We start from the raw sequence: 18,395 nt of genomic DNA, 5'->3' as shown, positions 1-18,395 counted from the left end.
TCTCTCTCTCTCTCTCTCTCTCTCTCTCTCTCTCTCTCTCTCTCGTACACACACACAAATACAGTCACAAATACAGTCACAAATACATATATATTTTATTCACTTGCGTACATGCATGGGTACTCACACTCTTATAAGAGACATACACATGAACAGACTTCTGCATGTATGGGCTATGTGCTTCCAGTGCACACCGCCCCTCTAGTGCGTCTGGTATGGATTTAAGTGTCCAAGGCCGAGGAGCTGTAGAAAGCTCCCAGGTCCTATGCAAAGCGCTTCCCTCCTAATCAGTCCAGCATGAAAAGGTTGACGCAATGCTACAGCCAGGAGGCTGAGGCGCCACGCATCCTAGGTCGGCCGCGCCGTGTTTGGGTTTGCAGCGGAGTAGAGGCGCTCTCTCTGAACATGTCAGGCAGTGGGGGCAGGGCGTGGGGGGTGTGGGAGTAGTCCAGTTCTTTCTCTCTCTCTCTCTCTCTCTCTCTCTCTCTCTCTCTCTCTCTCTGTATGTGTGTTGTGTCTGCACATGTGTGTGTGTGTGTGTTTATTTACTGTAATGCCAGTAATGCACATAGTCATAGACTTGTCTCTTGCTATTTAGAAAACAGGAGATGAGTAATCTCTCTCCGTTTCATGCTCTATCTCTCTCATACTCTCTTTCTCTCTCTCTCTCTCTCTCTCTCTCTGAATGTGTATCTTTCTCTTTCTCCCTCTTTCTTTTCCCCGAACTCCTACTCCCCTCTTCCCCTGCCTCTTCAGATATAATTATCCTCATTAAATGGCACCCAGACTTAATTAAAATGGTCTGATGATGACTCAGTTAGGTTGATACTTTCTCCCTCCATGCTGGGACTGAGGGCTGCCGCACTGACAGCCGTGAGCAATGTCACCTATGGAGGAGAAGCACACCCGAGCTGGCCCACCAGCACCGCCCGGTCATCTACGGCAGCCGGGGGGATATTCTCATACACAGTTCAGTTAACTTTTAGCTCAGCGACATTTACTGTGTTATATTTGGAGGTGGCATCCCTCGCCCAACACACACACACACACACACACACACAGACACACACACAGGCACACACCCACATACACACACACACCCCAGTTGCATTTTTGAAGGGGTGTTCTCACTATTTGATTAGTATTAATGCGAAAGCAGATGCCTACACAGACGCTCTGGTCTGTCTGGAACGAGGCTGTCGGTGATGAGTGGGTCTAATCCCTCACTGGCCCGCTCAGCTGAGGAGATATCCAGAAACAAGGGCGTCTAACAAGTTGTTAATTACACAGAGATACAGCATGATGTTTGTTGATAGGCTCTCTGCTGTAGTATGTCACAATGTTTAGATAATGGGTAGTCAAAATTTAATTTCAGCATATGAAAACACAGCATGATTTTTGTGGTGTGTCTTAATAAATTCTGCGCTTATTCATTTTGGTCACGTAATCTTTTGTAAGAGTCGATCCATACGTTTCTCTGCCCTTTGCCGCATGGCTTCACTTCCTTTGACGCATGCCCTCCAACAAACTTTTAAGATGGAGAATCATATGCCTGTGTACCTATTAATATCATGGCTGCCTGCCTGCCTGTCTAGCTGGAAGGTGTGTGATAATTAGACCCTGATGGTGAAACACCTTTGTTAATTATCTTGTGATTGGCGGAATCATGTCAGTGCTCGCAGTGACAACTTAATTAAATCCACTCCAAGTCATATAATTATTGGATAATGGGTCAGGGACATCATGGCTACAGTGCTTGCTAATCAGGAAATTGAAATGTGGCTTGGTGGGTCAAGAGAGGTGCCCGCTTGGTCCAAGTTCTGACCGGAACGAAAGTATTGTTCTTTCAGACAATTAAGTTTTTTTCTCTCTCTCTCTCTCTCTCTCTCTCTCTCTCTCTCTCTCTCTCTCTCTCTCTCTCTCTCTCTCTCTCTCTCTCTCTCTCTCTCTCTCTCTCTCTCTCTCTCTCTCTCTCTCTCTGTATGTGTGTTGTGTCTGCTCGTGTGTGTGTGTGTGTTTATTTGCGTGTGTGTGTGTGTGCGTGTGTGTGCGTTGTAGAAGCGGAGATCTAACCGTCAGGTAAAGCGGAAGAAGTACATGGAGGATGGCGAAGCTCGCGTGTCCGACGAGGAAACAAAGGTTGTGGTGAAAGCCAAGAAGGCCAACACTGCAGCACGCAAAGACCCTGCCGTGCAGCTGTTTGTGGTACAGACCCAGTTTACCTCCATCAAAACAATACACACAATACGTTAAACATAATGTATTTTAATATGATACACACATACCACATAAACAGAATACATGATGATAACACTATATGCAATGCATAGCCTAAATGTTTAAACACAGTCTAAGCTGCATTAATGAATGACTTTGAAGTGCAGTGGATGAAAGTGACATGATCAGCAGAGTTGATTTGCCATTGTGTATTCTCTCATTTCCGAAAATACCCCCCCTGGACTCTTCCTTGCTCCCCCTAGATGGTAATAATCTACAGCTCTATTGGCCTTTTTAGCTTTCATTTCCCTTTTCTCTTGTTAATCAGAGCAGTTGAAATGAACTTTGTTCTTTGTTTTGATGTTTTTTTTCTCGACTTCTGCCCTCCTGCCTAGTTGTGGTTCTGCAGTGTTGATTGTGTGTGGTAGATTTGAAATACTGAAATAGAGTTTAAATTCACTCTTACTGCGGTGGATCAAGCACACTAATGCTGCGTGTTTTCCCTACAGGAGAACCCAAGTGAAGAGGAGGGCGCTGTCGTCGACAAAATCATGTCCTCGCGCATTGCCAAGAAAGAGGTACATGCCACAAAGCTATAAAAAACTTGGTCACCGCACACTCTATCTCTTTTCTTGTTTATTGACACCGAAGTTTTGGCCTGTCGGCCTTTGTTAGCCTGGAAATCCAGTACAGGCCATCCAGTAAACATTGGTCGTATAGTCTTATCCAATTGAGCAGTGAGATTTTCAAATGCACGCTTGGTGCTGCCCTTCGAGTTGGGCCATTACATTATTTGTGGCCAGACCCTTAATCTTTCTAGATTACCAGGGTCTGGAATCTCCAGGCTACTTTGTCATGCCACAAAGCTACCAAAAGCACCTTATTTCACCCTTCTGTTTTCCTGCACCATGACCAAACACAGCCATTCTGCACTGGTACTTCAGTGGCTCTCTCTTACAGTCGCTCATTATTTATTGATCTTTCTCTTTTCTGCCTGTTCTCTCTCGTTCTCCCCCCCCTCCCTCCTTCTCTCTCTCTTTCTCTCTCTCTCTCTCTTTTGCTCTGTCTTGTTGTCTGTTTGCATCTCCTCCACAGGTCTCTCCTGGTGTGCTGGTTGAAGTGGAGGAGTTCTTTGTAAAGTACAAAAACTAGTAAGTGGCCATATTTGTTCTCTGTCGCATTGATTAATTATTCCCGTGAGACTTCGCCCTCCTCATAACACTGCCAGTGTAGCGTCAGTGGAACGCGGCACATGGCTGCCATAGCTCCAGATCTGTGGGACGGACGTGTCGGACTCAAAGCTTCTCACACAGCAGCACTGTTGTGTGTGTTTAGTCCGTTAGCAGCATGTTTGAAGGATTGCTTTTAAGAACATGGAAAGGTGGTCTCCGTGGAGTGTACGTGAAGCACCGCAGCTTGATGACTGATGTTGCTTATTATTGTCTCCCCCTCTCTGTCTATCACACACACACACACACACACGCGCTCTCTCTCTGTCTCTGGCTCTCTCACACACACATTTACACACATACACACGCGCACACTCAAACCTTCTCTTTCTTCCTGTCTGAATTCCACACACTCACACACACACTCACACACACACACACTCACTCCACACACACCTCCCCCCCCCCCCCCCCCCCGTCTCTCCTGGTCCCCCCCACAGCTCTTATCTCCATTGTGAGTGGGCCACGGAGCAGCAGCTGGAGAAGGATAAGAGGATCCAGCAGAAAATCAAGCGCTTCAAAATAAAGCAGGCGCAGCGAGCACACTTCTTCGCAGACGTAAGCCACACACACACACACACACACACACACACACACACACACACACACACACACACACACACACACACACACACACACACACACACACACACACTGGTGTGTGTAACCAGATTGCCCCCCCCCCCCCTCCACCACCACTGGCTCTAATAGGTACTCTTGGCTCTTCTGTGTTTGGCAGATGGAGGAGGATCCGTTCAACCCGGACTACGTGGAGGTGGACCGAGTGCTCGAGGTGTCCTATTGTGAGGACAAGGACACTGGCGAGGTAGGGCCCTCTCTGCTCTGTCCGCAGGATAATACGCAATTTCACTCCAATTTGGCTCTGTCCTTCTTCTCAATACACTCTCATTTCTCTTGTTTGCTGCTGAATAGGGGATCTGTGTGTATATGTGTGTGTGTGTATGGGTCTCTGCATCTGTGTGTGTATGGATGTCTTCATCTGTGTGTGTGTGTGTGTGAAGGGGCGGTTGTGTGTGTGTGTGGAGGGGCGGTTGTGTTTGTGTGTCTGTGTAAGGCTGTGTGGAAGGATGTGTGTGTTGAGCCTATGCTCTTTCCCTGTTGAAGCTTTGGTGTGTATGTGTGTGTAAAAAGACAAGGATAGATGTTGTAAACCTTGGGTTATTTCATTTTTTTTGTGTGTATATTGACCATTAAAGTTAGAAATCTCGACGTGGAAACACTTGACATGTGCATTGAATTTTCATTTCAAATGCGCATAGAAATTCGATCTGCTTTAGGGAGGTGGATTAACTCTCGATTCCCATAAGGAATAACGCACATTTTTTCGCATGTATTGCCATTTTTTGCATTTCTACCTGCGTGTTTCCATAAACATTGCCATAAAGACCTTATGTTTTTGATCCCACAGCTGATCAGAACTCTTCCCTAGATTGCGAGAATTTTTACTCACATAACACAGTGGCAACACCCGCAGATGCGCATATTCATGAGACCAATTTTCATAAATACACAGAGAATATGAGAAAGAGCTGAATGGAAACCCAGCTGTTTTTGTGCTTTTTTATAATAGTGTTGTGGTCCCAAACAAATTGCATATTACTTGAGAGTGTGTCCTGTGTTCTTATTAGCTCTGTATAACTCTGCTGTGTTACTCTGTGTGTGTGTGTGTGTGTGTGTGTGTGTGTATGTAGCCGGTGGTGTACTACCTGGTGAAGTGGTGCTCCCTTCCGTATGAGGACAGCACATGGGAGCTGAAGGAAGATGTGGACCAGACTAAGATCGAGGAGTTTGAGCAGCTGCAGGCAGTGAAGCCAGACTCACGCAGGATGGTATGACACACACACACACACACACACACACACACACACACTTGCTGTCATTCCCTGTCTCTCCACTTTGTGTGTACCGTTTCTGCATGGTGCACTTACAGTACACACCACATACACACACCACATACATACTGCACAAACGACTGCATACTAGACTAGAACATGTGTATCATGTTATAGAATGTTTATAGAACTTGCTGCCAATTAGAAATAAACATCCAAATGCATGAAACCCAGTGTGTGTTTTTCTCTCCATCGCTCCACCTCGGTCACTCACTCTCTCTATATTTCCTCTCGTCTCGTCGTCTCTGTCTCCTCTGTGTCCCTCTCTCAGGAGCGCCCCCCGGCCAGCCTGTGGAAGAAACGCGAGCACTCGAGGGAGTACTGCAACAGCAACAGCCTCAGGGACTACCAGCTGGAAGGGGTCAACTGGCTGCTCTTCAACTGGTACAACAGGTCCGTGAGGAACAACTTGCCCCAGCCCTGACCCCACCCCACCCCACCCCCACCTCCACCCCACCCCACCCCACCCCACCCCACCCCACCACACCCGCACCTCCACCCCACCCCACCTCCACCCCACCTCCACCCCAGGAGTTCTCACTCCGGTGGGGGCTCTGTCCATCCCCGCCGCGGAGAGACACGGTGCCGGTGCCAGACCATGGCCCAGCTCCAGCACGCTTTTCCTCCTCAGTGGTTGCCAGCAGTGTCTTGCTCTCTCTCTCTCTCTCTCTCTCTCTCTCTCTCTCTCTCTCTCTCTCTCTCTCTCTCTCTCTCTCTCTCTCTCTCTCTCTCTCTCTCTCTCTCTCACTCTCTTACTCTCTCTCTCTCTTACTCACTCTCTCTCTCTCTCTCTCTCTCTCACTCTCTCTTACTCTCTCTCACTCTCACTCTCTCTCTCTCTCTCTCTCTCACTCTCTCTTACTCACTCTCACTCTCTCTCTCTCTCTCTCTCTCTCGCTCTCTCTCTCTCTCTCTCTCTCTCCATCTTAAGCCATCTGCCCACGGTGCAGGCAGTATGGGATGACCGGGAGGGTTTTGTACGCAGTGCTGGACGATGTGTTCTCGCTGCTGCCTGTCAGGCGAGTCAAGGAGGTTCATTTGGAGTTGAAGAGAAAGATGGTGGCGATGGTGCTGCTGTTTTGGATAGGGAGGGGCATTCTGGGAAGAGGTGTTAACAGTCGCAGGGTTTGTTAGTGTGCAAGTATTGTTTGTTTGTTTGTTTGTGTGTGTGTGTGTGTGTGTGTGTGTGTGTGTGTGTGTGTGTGTGTGTTCGGTGGTTTTGTGCCTTGCGCTATGCTATAGGATAGGGTGTGCGTGAGTGTGTAGGTATGTCATATGGGTGCAAGAGTGTGTTCTGCGTGTCTGCTTGTGTGTACTTGTGTGTATTTGCATGTGTCGGTGCGGGCTGTGAGAGGCTCTTCTCACAGACGGGTGAGAGGAAGAGAGGAAGAGGGGAAGAGAGAGAGAGAGAGAGGAACGAAGGAGAGCATGCTTCTGTGTGCCAGATTGCTAACTAGTGCAGAAGAGAAGCCAGTGAAGCGTTGAGCTGACGGCGTGTCTGTGCCCAGCCACATGTCTGAGACGCACACACACACACACACACACACGCACACACACACACACACCCACTGGTAGGCAGAATACAAACATCCCCATTGACATGCATGGGCACACAAAGTCACTCACGTTTTGCCCCACACATGCACAGACAAACAGCAGACACAAAAACACTGACAGATACACACACACACACGCACACACACACGCACACACTAACCTAATTGCCTGCTGTGCGGGTGCAGACTGCAGGGTTGTTGTCTGGTGTGCTGTTGTGTCTGGGATGATGTTCTAGTCGGTCTGTGCTGGAGGTGGTCTCTGCTCTCTCTGCGTTTAGCTGGGGGATATCCGCATCCGCACCAGAACTTCCCCAGCCCAAAAACCACTCTGAAAAACATTCTGCATCCACCCCCTTTGGCTGCATTCATCCAGCCAGTTATGTTAGATATTTTTTTGCTTTTGTTCGCTTCCCTTACTGTACCTTCTGTGAGTTTCAACCTGTGTATCGGCAAGCAGTCCAGTCATGCTTGCTAATCAGCTCACACCTCGGGCTTAGAGCGACAGACACCACAGACAGGCCCCCGTAGGTACTGACCACACCAGCTTCGGTTTGTTTATGCACTTTTGCAGTATCACTATGTATAATATGGGTGTGTGTGTGAGTGGCGGTTGGCGTGTGTGTGTGTGTGTGTGTGTGTGTGTGTGTGTGTGTGCATGTGTGCACGGCCAAATTCCTCTGACAGAGGGTGTGTTCATGTGAAATGCAAAGCACGTCGCTGAGCCTTGGAGATGAGCCAAGCAGGCCAACGGGGCGGAGTTGTGTGGAATGGGAATATCTGCACTTGGCAATTAACGTCAAGACTTTTCTTAAATAAAAGCCCCCCTTTCTAGAATGTACGGGGGCTGTGGGGGTCTACCTGATAACAGGGAGAGAAACTCGTCTGTATCGGACCGGAGCTTAGCGGTTCCTCTGAGGAGGGTTTACCTATCTGCTCGAGGCTAATCGGTGAAGGTGAGCCATGTTCGCGCCACTCTGGCTGAGTGTAGTGTGTAGTTCACATGTAGGACTTGTGTGGGGGGCAAAAGGCAGTGGTGGAGATGGGTGAGGGTGAGAGAGGAGCCCAGTGCACGGAGAGTTAGCGATCGCTTCAAGAATCATCAGATGAGTCCCTGGAGCCGAGAGCAGCATGCTCAGATGGTTTAGACTCTAGCAGCATATAGCAGCATGATATAGCAGCATGATCAGATGATTTAGACTCTAGCCAATCTAGGCTCAAAGCCATCTGAGTTTCAAAATCACTCCTGATACTACAGTACAGCTGTTACATGTCATATGTTTTTCATCTGCTAGTATGTGGGTGTGTACTAAGGCGTGTGTGTGTGTGTGTGTGTGTGTGCGTGTGCGTGTGTGCGGTCACAGGCGGAACTGCATCCTGGCCGACGAAATGGGCCTGGGCAAGACCATCCAGTCCATCACATTCCTGGAAGAGATCCAGCGTGTGGGCATCCGCGGGCCCTTCCTCATCATCGCGCCGCTCTCCACCATCGCCAACTGGGAGCGCGAGTTCCGCACGTGGACCCACCTCAACGTCATCGTCTACCACGGCAGCATGGTCAGCCGGCAGATGCTGCAGCAGTACGAGATGTACTTCAGGGACTCCCAGGTGAGAGCAGACTGTCTGTCTGTCTCTTTGTTAGTCTGTGTGTCTATCCATCTGTCTGTCTGTCTGTCTGTCTGTCTGCCTGTCAGTCTCGGTCATCCTGTGTTTGTCCATCTGTCTGTCTATCTGCCTCTGTCGAAGGCAGTGAGATTATTAGGCATTGCATCCTGTCACCCTGTTTGGAACATCGCAGTTCGGGTTAATAATATTCAGTTAATGCGAGTATGGATCGTCTCAAAGTTTGGGACAACCAAACAGCAGTGTAGGCAAAGCAAATCCTAATTGTTAGGTTACCATAAGTTAGCTGTCTTTTCTCTAGGCCTAGGCCTATCGAAAATCGCGACATAAGCTCATTCGGGGTTCACAATGGGTTTAAATTGTTCAATAGGCCTACATGATTTTATAACAGGCCAAATACAAAATGAATGTTACAAATATCGCCTAAATATCTGTAAGCATTACAATCAGAGGATATACATACAGGGCAGACAGACGCTCATGAGTTCATGCTTTGTTTTATCGCTGGATTTTAGGATAGCCTATTATGGCAACCAATTGCATTCCGAGCTACAGTCAACTCTAGCAGGCATTAAATGACTGGAGAGACTCTGTGAATTTAAAGATTGACATAATGTGCTGTCTCTGCTATTGCTGCTTTTGATCAGTTAGATTTATTTGCAATCTCCTGTGGTGGGCTGGACATAGCATCGAAATGCCCGCCCAGATTCCCCTTTCCGCCTTGACCCATTCACACTGGTGCCGGAACTTATCAATTCGGCAAAAAGTCTAGGGTGCTTGGTAGTAAATTTGGCGAGACACTTCGTCCCGCCGTTCCGCCTCGGTCTATGTGAAAAGGATAGGCGTTCCGCGAATTTGGTACATCATTTTGCGGGGATTTTTGGCAGTGTGTAAGGGCCTTTTGTCTCTGTCTGTTTGTGTGTCTGTATGTCTGCCTGCCTGTCTCAGTCATCCTGTGTGTGTCTGTCTGTCTGTCTGTGTGTGTGTGTGTGTGCATGATCATTGGGTTCCAGTGGTAATTTACTCCTGTGCTAGCCTCCCTCTGGAATGTACTCTCTGTTTGCTCTAGTCTAGGGCTTGTCCCACTATAAGACTCTGCAAGTGCCTGCAGCACGTTTTGCAAGTGATCGGGTACAGGGTTTAGTCAGCCACTGAAAAGAGGAATAGCCTTTAGTAAGTATGTCATCAGGTCCAGGAATGGGTATCGGTGGTTAGAATGTGTGTTGTGTGTTGTGCTGTGAGGGAGTGCCAGGGTTTCAGTTTCACTTACCGTCAGATTTGTACAGATTTAAGTCAGTGTATTCTCGGCTATGAGATTTGTCCTTACTCAATTGTATATGATGCTGTCCTGGCAAATTGCACTAGCAGCGTGTGCCATTCGTAGACAGGCTAACAGTCAGCAATTGAAATCTGTTTGTATAAAGCTGGTAGTTCATTCTTGTTTCCTACAAAAAAATGCATTGTTGTTTCCTTGTATTCCAAAACAATACCTTTCAACTACAGATGGGTGAGGCGAAGGTCAGAAGGAAGAAAGATGGACGATGGAAGATGGAAGGAAGAAAAGATGTTAGTAAATAGATAAGTGCAGACACACACACACACACACACACACACGCACTCACACTGGGGTGTGTGTGGTGGCGCATGTCTGGGGCGGGCCTGGGGCACAGCCTGCATGTTGACGGACTCAGCCGCCGGCTGTCTGTGATTCGCGCTGACAGCAGCAACAGCAGCACAGAGAGGCCTGCTCACAAAACACACACACACACATGCACGATGACATGTCCCACTGGGGCTGCCACTGACTGCTTAGATCATCCCAGCATCTTCCAGAGGAGAAGAGAGAGAGAGAGAGAAGGTGAGGGAGGGGGAGTGAGAGAGAATAGAAGTGTATACATAGACGCACAAATGCCGACAGACATATGTAGCGTGCGTGTGCAATGTAAGTGAATAAATAAACAAGGAAGGTTCCCGCTGTGTGCCTGATTTTGTTAAGGTGATTGCTGACACCTGTTATGGAGCTTTGTGAAAAGGCATTGTTCTAGTTGTCCTTTGCTGGGAGTTATGTACTGGTTTGAAGTGCCAGTCCTTTTCTACCGTAGCACAGGTCGTCAAATGACCTAGTTTGTTTTAAGATCCACTAATCTTCTTACAGGACTTAACCGACCAAAGGAGTGTCTACTCATGGGGCAAAGGTTCCAGGGATAGCTTTTATCAAAACAGCAAAAGTATTGAAAATGCCATCATTCATCATGATTCGTTCAGCTACATTGTCAGACATTATTTTTTTACCCTTATTGCAAAAGTACTGAAGCTAGCGTCCACTCGGAGACCTAAGTTACCTCAAGTAGCTTTACTCAGGGTCCACACAGGGACACTCAGAGCTGGTCTGCTTAGAGCCATAGCGTTATGGTAGCGTCATCCCTGCCTCCTGTCAGAGGTTTGACGTGCTTTGCTGACTCGTCGCTTTACTTGAATCTTCCAGGGCCGAGCGATCAGAGGGGCGTACAAGTTCCAGGCGGTCATCACCACCTTCGAGATGATCCTAGGCGGCTGCCCGGAGCTCAATGCCATCGAGTGGCGCTGTGTCATCATTGACGAAGCCCACCGCCTCAAGAACAAGAACTGCAAGCTGCTGGAGGGCTTCAAGCTCATGAATCTGGTAAGACGCCTCTTGTTACGATCATTCACCTGTGTTGCATCTGTTTGTGACATTGCATCGTGGGTAATGTAGGCCCACCCCTTGGCCTGCCTAAGTTCTCTCTACTATGGATGCCAGTGACTTGTCAAAACCTGTAGCCCATTTCACCTGTAGCTCTTTTACGTCATAAGCAGTATGAACATAATTTGTATGTTGTGTGACTTGCTGGGAGCTGGGAAAACGGAAACTTCCATGCGACCTGTGCCTACTTGCTTAAACTTCGGTGTCTTCAGTAACATTCTGATCATTCAGTAACATTATAGTTAGACACTATAGCACGCTCATAAAGTTTACGCTGAGGAAATGAAAACACGTCCTGTGTTCAGTTCATCCACCCATTCACTCACTATGCAGTGCACTGTAGTGAATAACTGTGTGGTGATTATTCACTATGTAGTCCAAATAAAATCAAGCACCTAGTTTATGAATGTGGACTGCATGATGCTTGTTGTATACACCTGTGGCAAGGGACCTGATGAATGTCCGCACACTTGCTCCCATCAGGATATTTTAATGACTATTCTCCAGTGTACATTAAAACATCCTGATAATAATAATAATAATAATAATAATAATAATAAGCTTTATTTGTATAGCACCTTTCATACACAGAATGCAGCTCAAAGTGCTTTACATTTGAAGCATGTAACACAATAATAGTCAGTCAGTCATTATCAATCACTTTTCTTCATTGCTGGGGCCATTTATGATCCACTCAGCAACATATCAAAAATATAGAAAAATAACATGTCATAAGACTGGCAGCCTTAACCCTTTACCCTCCATAAGCACGCCATATGGCAACTGTGGCAAGGAAAAACTCCCATATTCCAGGAAGAAACGATGGGAGAAAGTGTGTGGACATTTCACCCTTTTTCCATTTGATAGCCTAGCACTTTTTGTCCAGCACCTGCCTTGGATGTGCGCACCAACAAACAACTTTTCAAGGGACCTGATGAAACCCCTGAATTGCTTTGAGGTGTCTGAGCATGATGATGTATGCGACTGTCTATGCTATAGACCCTTTCAACAATAAAAACAAAAACAATGCTTGAACGTTCTATTTGGGCCCCAATCTACATCCTCTGCATTAAGATAACATAATGGAATGTTAAAACGTTATGATGTATGCGGCTGTCTATGCTATAGACTCTACAGCTTTAGCATGGGCTATACTAAGAGCCGTTGTGACCCTCTGTAGGAGCACAAGGTGCTGCTGACAGGCACTCCGCTGCAGAACACCGTGGAGGAGCTCTTCAGCCTGCTGCACTTCCTGGAGCCTCTGCGCTTCCCTTCGGAGACCACCTTCATGCAGGAGTTTGGGGACCTCAAGACCGAGGAGCAGGTACAGTACGCGTCTCACAGGAAGTGTGTGTGTGTGTGCGTGCGTGTGCGTGCGGATTGGTATCATTCCAATAAGGAAGAAGTAGTGCTATGGTGTGTCAGACTTTCATAACCAAATTAGGTCAACATGTTTTGTTGACGCATTTTAGGTCGTGCTTTGCATACACTGAAAGATAAGATTTATGACTGACTCAGTTTTCGAGTCTGATTTGAAGTCGCCGCTTCAATAGTAGTATTTTCTGTAATGTGTATGCGAGATGGTCTGAATAATTGTTTTAATTGTGTGTGTGTGTGTGTGTGTGTGTGTGTGTGTGTGTGTGTGTGTGTGTGTGTGTGTGTGTGTGTGTGTGTGTGTGTGTGTGTGTGTGTGTGTGTGTGTGTGTGTGTGTGTGTGTCCACATATGTGTACATCCTCAGGTCCAGAAGCTGCAGGGCATCCTGAAGCCCATGATGCTCAGGCGACTGAAGGAGGACGTGGAGAAGAAGCTGGCTCCCAAAGAGGAGACCATCATCGAGGTGGAGCTGACCAACATCCAGAAGAAGTACTACCGTGCCATCCTGGAGAAGAACTTCTCCTTCCTGTCCAAGGGTGCCGGCCAAGCCAACCTTCCCAACCTGGTCAACACAATGATGGAGTTGAGGAAGTGCTGTAACCACCCCTACCTCATTAAAGGTACCAGGCACACTTCCAGTAGTCACAGGGATCAAGTGAGATTGTGAGGATTCATGTGTAACGGTAGCTAGTACAGTCTTGCTATTCAACCAAGGGGGCAGGCGAATTCCTGGAAGTAGAAGAATCAATGGAGGCTGGAGGGACCACTTCTCTAACCCCCATAAAAGCCCATTCATTTTAGGATTTTTTTTAAATACCATAACTTCATATAGCATATATCCTGTGCCGATATTGTAGCTTCTGTGTTCTCTACATAAACAATAAAAGGCAAAACAAGACTCGACTACCTCATACCGGACATGCTAAACATTCTTCTTACGGGAACCTAACGTTACGTTAGGTTCCCGTAAGAAGAATGTTTAGCATGTCCGGTTGTAGGGAAGCTAACGCACCGTAGGGAGATAACCGTATTGTTTGGATAAAAAGCTCAGTCCAGCCAGCACGGAAACTCATGAACAAAGCTATGTAGCCTATACCATTGTATGTTAAAGTAAAGCATTGCATAGAGGCAAGTAAACCTAATGAAAACGCCACTAACGATAATCATTTCAGAGGTTTTCGCATTACTGGGGGGACCAACTGAAAAATCGTTCAATTTGACTCAGTGCCCTCCCATTGAAAACAACGGAGTCTGTTCGTCCATTTCTTTTACTGTGTATGTCTATGTATTCAACAGGGAGCTCTGTAGTTGTTGTAGAGAGCCATTTTGTCAGATACTCAAAAGTGTAAATATACTGTTGGTCAATACAAGACCTTACAAACTGCCAGGCTCTACAGAGGTCAAGATAAAGGGCAAAAAAGGAATTGAAAGTTTGCTGAAAATGGGCCTGAAAGATTGGGCTACAGTGCAGTCTTTTTAGAAGCCCTTGATTCATATCATGGTTCAATAAAAGGAATTTTAAACAACTCTCTCTCTTTCTCTCTCTCTCTCTCTCTCTTTCTCTCGCTATCCCTCCCTCCCTCCCACCCTTAGGGGCCGAGGAGAAGATCCTTGAGGACTTCCGCGAGGTCTACAACCCCGGCGCCATGGACTTCCACCTGCAGGCCATGGTCCAGTCGGCGGGCAAGCTGGTCCTCATCGACAAGCTGCTACCCAAGATGAAGGCCGGCGGCCACAAGGTCCTCATCTTCTCCCAGATGGTGCGCTGCCTGGACATCCTGGAGGACTACCTCATCCAGAGAAGGTCAGACATCAACGGGGAACACGCTCACTTTCAAAAAAAGAACTCAGTCTGCAGTTATTGTTACCCAGAATGCATTGCAGTTATTGTTACCCAGAATGCATTGCAGTCATAATGATTAGGGGGATTCGACTTCATGTTACACTCAGCCCCTAGTAGGGGGAAGAGGGTATTGTGATCGGGGTCCAATCATCCGTCTGTGTGTCCACATACATAATTTAAGTACTGGTCCAATGTACTTCACATTTTTATTGACCGTTTCATGAGAGTTCCATTATCAGCATCATAGTTGTTCCCACAAGACTTCCGTTTTAACATTCCATATGTTATCCTAACTGTACGTACACACCGCCGCCAACTTGAGCTTCCAAAGATTCAGGAAGTCATTCATTTTCAATGGAAGCCGGCTTCTCTCAGCTGCAAGAAGCGGCAAATCTGTCGGCGTCGCGTTTTGGGCGTCTTGAGCGACTTGAGCGTCAAGCAGAAAGTTGAAAGTCAGTCAACTTTATGGTAATGAGCTATGACGCGGTTCAGCGACTGCTGTCACGTCAGAGCAGCCAAAGCTTCCCTGTACTTTTTTGACAAGCGTCCTTGACAGGGCGACCCGAGCTTCTTTGGAAGCTCAAGTCGGCGGCGGTGTGTACATACAGTAATGAAGCGGAAGTAGATTGGGAACAAAATAGAATATGTTCAAGCATTATTTTTGTTTTTCTTGTTGAAAGGGTCTATAGGAGGCAGAGAGTCACCATACATCAGTCACCATTCTCCTACCTGATCGTAGACCGTAGATCTGCTTCAGAACGCAGATGCTGGACTTTGGTTGAACTTTGCTTGATACTGTGTGACCGGAGGGACGGTCTGCAGTTGCCTGACTGTTCCTTTCTGATACGTGTTTGAGACTTTTCACAGTGCATACTAAGCACAGAGTTATTTTTGTATTTGTGAGACGAGCATATTCACAAATATGTGCATGGTTTCTCACTAAATGTTTTATTTATAGTATGTGCTATTTCCCAGTCTCTGCTCAAGAAGTAGGGGTTTGACATGAATATATTTCCATCGTTCAAAATTTGTCAGATTGTGACCTAAAGTAAAGGACAAGTAAAGCATATTTTACTTGTACTCATGTTATCTATCTAGCTCCCTCTCATCCCCTCATTCTCCTCCTTAACCCAGTCATGTCCTGCACCTCACCCTCCTCTCTCTCTCTCTCTTTCTCTCTCTCTCTCTCCCTCTTTCTTTTTTGTCTCTCTCCTCTCTCTCTCCTCTCTCTCTTCTCTATCTCTCTCTTTCTTTCTTTCTCTCTCTCTCTCTCCTCTCTCTCTCACACATCTCTGGTGCTTTCACCGCTGCAGCCTTGCTTGGGCACACAACCAAACCCTGTGCGCAGGAGCAGGGTGGAGCCTGAGTGAGGGGAAGTGCAGTGGAGGGGCTTAGCGGTGTTTGCTAGCTGGCGTGGAGGCAGGGCCTGGGCAGGGTTCAGCAGCAGGGCACAGACCCCCTGGGGATTCCCCCAGCAGACAGCCAGAACCAGGGGCCGCTGGAAGTGGGTCACTGTGTACGGGGGGGGGGGGGGGGGGGGGGGGGGGTAAAGTGGTGGTGGTAAAGGGGGTGGTGCATGGTGGGGGTGGGTGGGGGGGGTGTAGTCTAGTCTAGGCCAGGCCCTGTGGTCCAGGAAAAGAGGCTTTCCCTGAAAGAAAGCGCTGAATCACCTTGTGCTGTTGGTTGGGGAAAAGGGGTGGAAGAGAAATGAAGAGAAAGTATGTGTGAGAGAGAGAAAAAGGAATATGGAGATGTGTGGAGTGTGGGGAAATTGTAGGTGTGTTTTGTATGCATTTATGGAAATGAATGCTTTGACAGTGTGCTATATAGTTGTCATGCCTAAGGCATGTACCGTGACATTGCAGCTGAAATTGAGAGAGGGAAGTGCATGGATAATGGGGGCTGTAGATGGAAACGAGTGCAACTGAATGGACAGCGATTCCTTTGTGTCTCCTCTCCACCCGAAAATACATCTTCAGCAACTTCTTCAGTTCTTCAGAAAGATGAAGTCACATGGACTTGACTTGCTAATCCTTGCTGTTCGGTTGAGTTGGTATTGATCTCTGCTTTTGTGGGTGTTTGTGTGTGTGTGTGTGTGTGTGCGTGTGTGTGTGCGTGTGTGTGTGCGTGCGTGTGTGTGTGTGTGTGTCTCAGATACCTCTATGAGCGGATAGACGGGAGAGTGCGGGGGAACTTGCGGCAGGCGGCCATCGACCGCTTCAGTAAGCCGGACTCGGACCGATTTGTGTTCCTGCTGTGCACGAGGGCTGGAGGTCTGGGCATCAACCTGACCGCCGCAGACACCTGCATTATCTTCGACTCGGACTGGAACCCACAGAATGACCTACAGGTGAGCGACCAGAAAGAGACCGACCACGTTCACACAACAGGTGTTCCTCAAAACATTATGAACAGCCACCATTTTTGCCTGCTTGCCATATTCGTGCTGAAGTCAGAATTTGGCTCAGTTTTAAAAGGAGCAAAGTATTAACCCTGATAAGGTCAAAATAAAATTCAGCTTCTACCCATGATACTAAAAGCATCAAAGTGTCGTCACACTTCTCTCAGACAGTTGTCATATGACCGATATGGTTGATTGACATTTTCTTCACCATTTCAGGTGTCTGTTGGGTGGTTTCGACTCGAGTAGTTGTGCATGGTGAGCTCATATGTCTTATGTGTCTGTCCAGGCCCAGGCTCGTTGCCACAGGATTGGCCAGAACAAGGCGGTGAAGGTGTACCGGCTGATCACGCGCAACTCGTACGAGAGGGAGATGTTCGACCGGGCCAGCCTCAAGCTGGGATTGGACAAAGCCGTGCTGCAGAGCATGAGTGGACGGGAAAATAGCCTGGGAGGCGGGGTAAGGCTCATTCACCTGTCAATCATCCGTTATATGTACATTTCCTAATGAAAATATTCAATACTGTGTAGCAAAGCTTTTTTAGCTTCATTAGTTATCTTTTTATATTTCAACACCTATTGATGTCGTCAGTTAAGCATTTTCTTATCCTTATTATGTATTAGTAGCATCATTTGCGATTGATCAGACCCTGATGGTTTGTTAATGTCAAGAGAATTAGTCATTTCCACCCCCTCCCTCCAGGCAGGTCAGTTAAAGCTCCCCGCTAAGCCCGGTCTGACCTTTTGACTTTGTCTTCCTGTTTCCTGTGTGTCCAGCAGCAGGCCCAGCAGCCGCTCTCCAAGAAGGAGATCGAGGACCTGCTGCGCCGCGGCGCCTACGGGGCCATCATGGACGAGGAGGACGAGGGGGCCAAGTTCTGTGAGGAGGACATCGATCAGATCCTCCAGCGCAGGACCAAGACCATCACCATCGAGTCCGAGGGACGAGGGTCCACTTTTGCCAAGGTAGCGGGTCCACCGAGAGGCACAGGATGGCTCGTTTGACTGGGTGACTGATGATAGAGAGAGAGATTTATTTGCTCCTTTTGGTAATGTGCCATACAGCCTTAATCATACAACTACAAGAAACACCATAACTGCTGCAGTTCTGTAGTTATTTGGTTGGATCCAACGTTCCTGGATTTTCACAACAGAAGTGTGTGCGCATATCCAAAATACTCGTGGGAACATTGAACAGTGTTTATGAGTGTGTCAGGGAAGTATTTGTTTCATGACCTAGTTTGCATTTTATGAGTTACAGTGTAGTGGCAACCTGTGTGCTAGATTTAGACAGCATTGCATAGATATGTCATGTCATGCAAAAGCAATGGCCTGTCATTGGTTGTTCTCCCCATCAGTCAGCAGGCAGTCTATCAGTAGTGTTCCTTGGCCAAGTAAATATACAGTGTGTAGACTGCCGACATCCTGCTGATTGGTGGAATTCAGTTACGTTCTTCCAGTGTTTCTCAATTCAGTGGGTCTGTCCAAAACGGAAGGGAGCTGTCTGTCTGCCGTCTC

At 47.5% G+C, this 18,395-nt stretch overlaps 1 protein-coding gene across 11 annotated transcripts in view; it reads left to right on the top strand.

Annotated features, from left to right (window-relative positions):
- Window positions 1-18,395, top strand: part of chd9 (chromodomain helicase DNA binding protein 9) — a 102,383-nt gene that overhangs the window by 54,576 nt on the left and 29,412 nt on the right. For 7 of the 11 annotated variants that reach the window (XM_076286936.1, XM_076286935.1, XM_076286940.1 and 4 more), the window contains 16 exons: window positions 2,059-2,205; window positions 2,727-2,795; window positions 3,313-3,368; window positions 3,887-4,004; window positions 4,186-4,272; window positions 5,159-5,296; window positions 5,631-5,752; window positions 8,277-8,520; window positions 10,039-10,101; window positions 11,021-11,197; window positions 12,438-12,581; window positions 12,998-13,253; window positions 14,227-14,437; window positions 16,631-16,826; window positions 17,167-17,337; window positions 17,655-17,843. In XM_076286936.1, coding sequence (XP_076143051.1) covers window positions 2,059-2,205; window positions 2,727-2,795; window positions 3,313-3,368; window positions 3,887-4,004; window positions 4,186-4,272; window positions 5,159-5,296; window positions 5,631-5,752; window positions 8,277-8,520; window positions 10,039-10,101; window positions 11,021-11,197; window positions 12,438-12,581; window positions 12,998-13,253; window positions 14,227-14,437; window positions 16,631-16,826; window positions 17,167-17,337; window positions 17,655-17,843 — 2,388 coding nt within the window. The remainder of the gene's footprint in view (window positions 1-2,058; window positions 2,206-2,726; window positions 2,796-3,312; window positions 3,369-3,886; window positions 4,005-4,185; window positions 4,273-5,158; window positions 5,297-5,630; window positions 5,753-8,276; window positions 8,521-10,038; window positions 10,102-11,020; window positions 11,198-12,437; window positions 12,582-12,997; window positions 13,254-14,226; window positions 14,438-16,630; window positions 16,827-17,166; window positions 17,338-17,654; window positions 17,844-18,395) is intronic. The other 4 variants (XM_076286946.1, XM_076286941.1, XM_076286937.1 and 1 more) reach the window with 3 other exon arrangements.

Source organism: Alosa pseudoharengus, unplaced genomic scaffold (genome assembly GCF_046254945.1).
Source record: "Alosa pseudoharengus isolate Yale_2024_CS ecotype anadromous, Long Island Sound unplaced genomic scaffold, YU_APseudo_1.1 YU_APseudo_1.1_scf_16, whole genome shotgun sequence".
Lineage (NCBI taxonomy): Eukaryota > Metazoa > Chordata > Actinopteri > Clupeiformes > Clupeidae > Alosa > Alosa pseudoharengus.
Note: the sequence above shows the minus strand (reverse complement) of the source record. Positions and strands in the feature narration are given on the sequence as shown.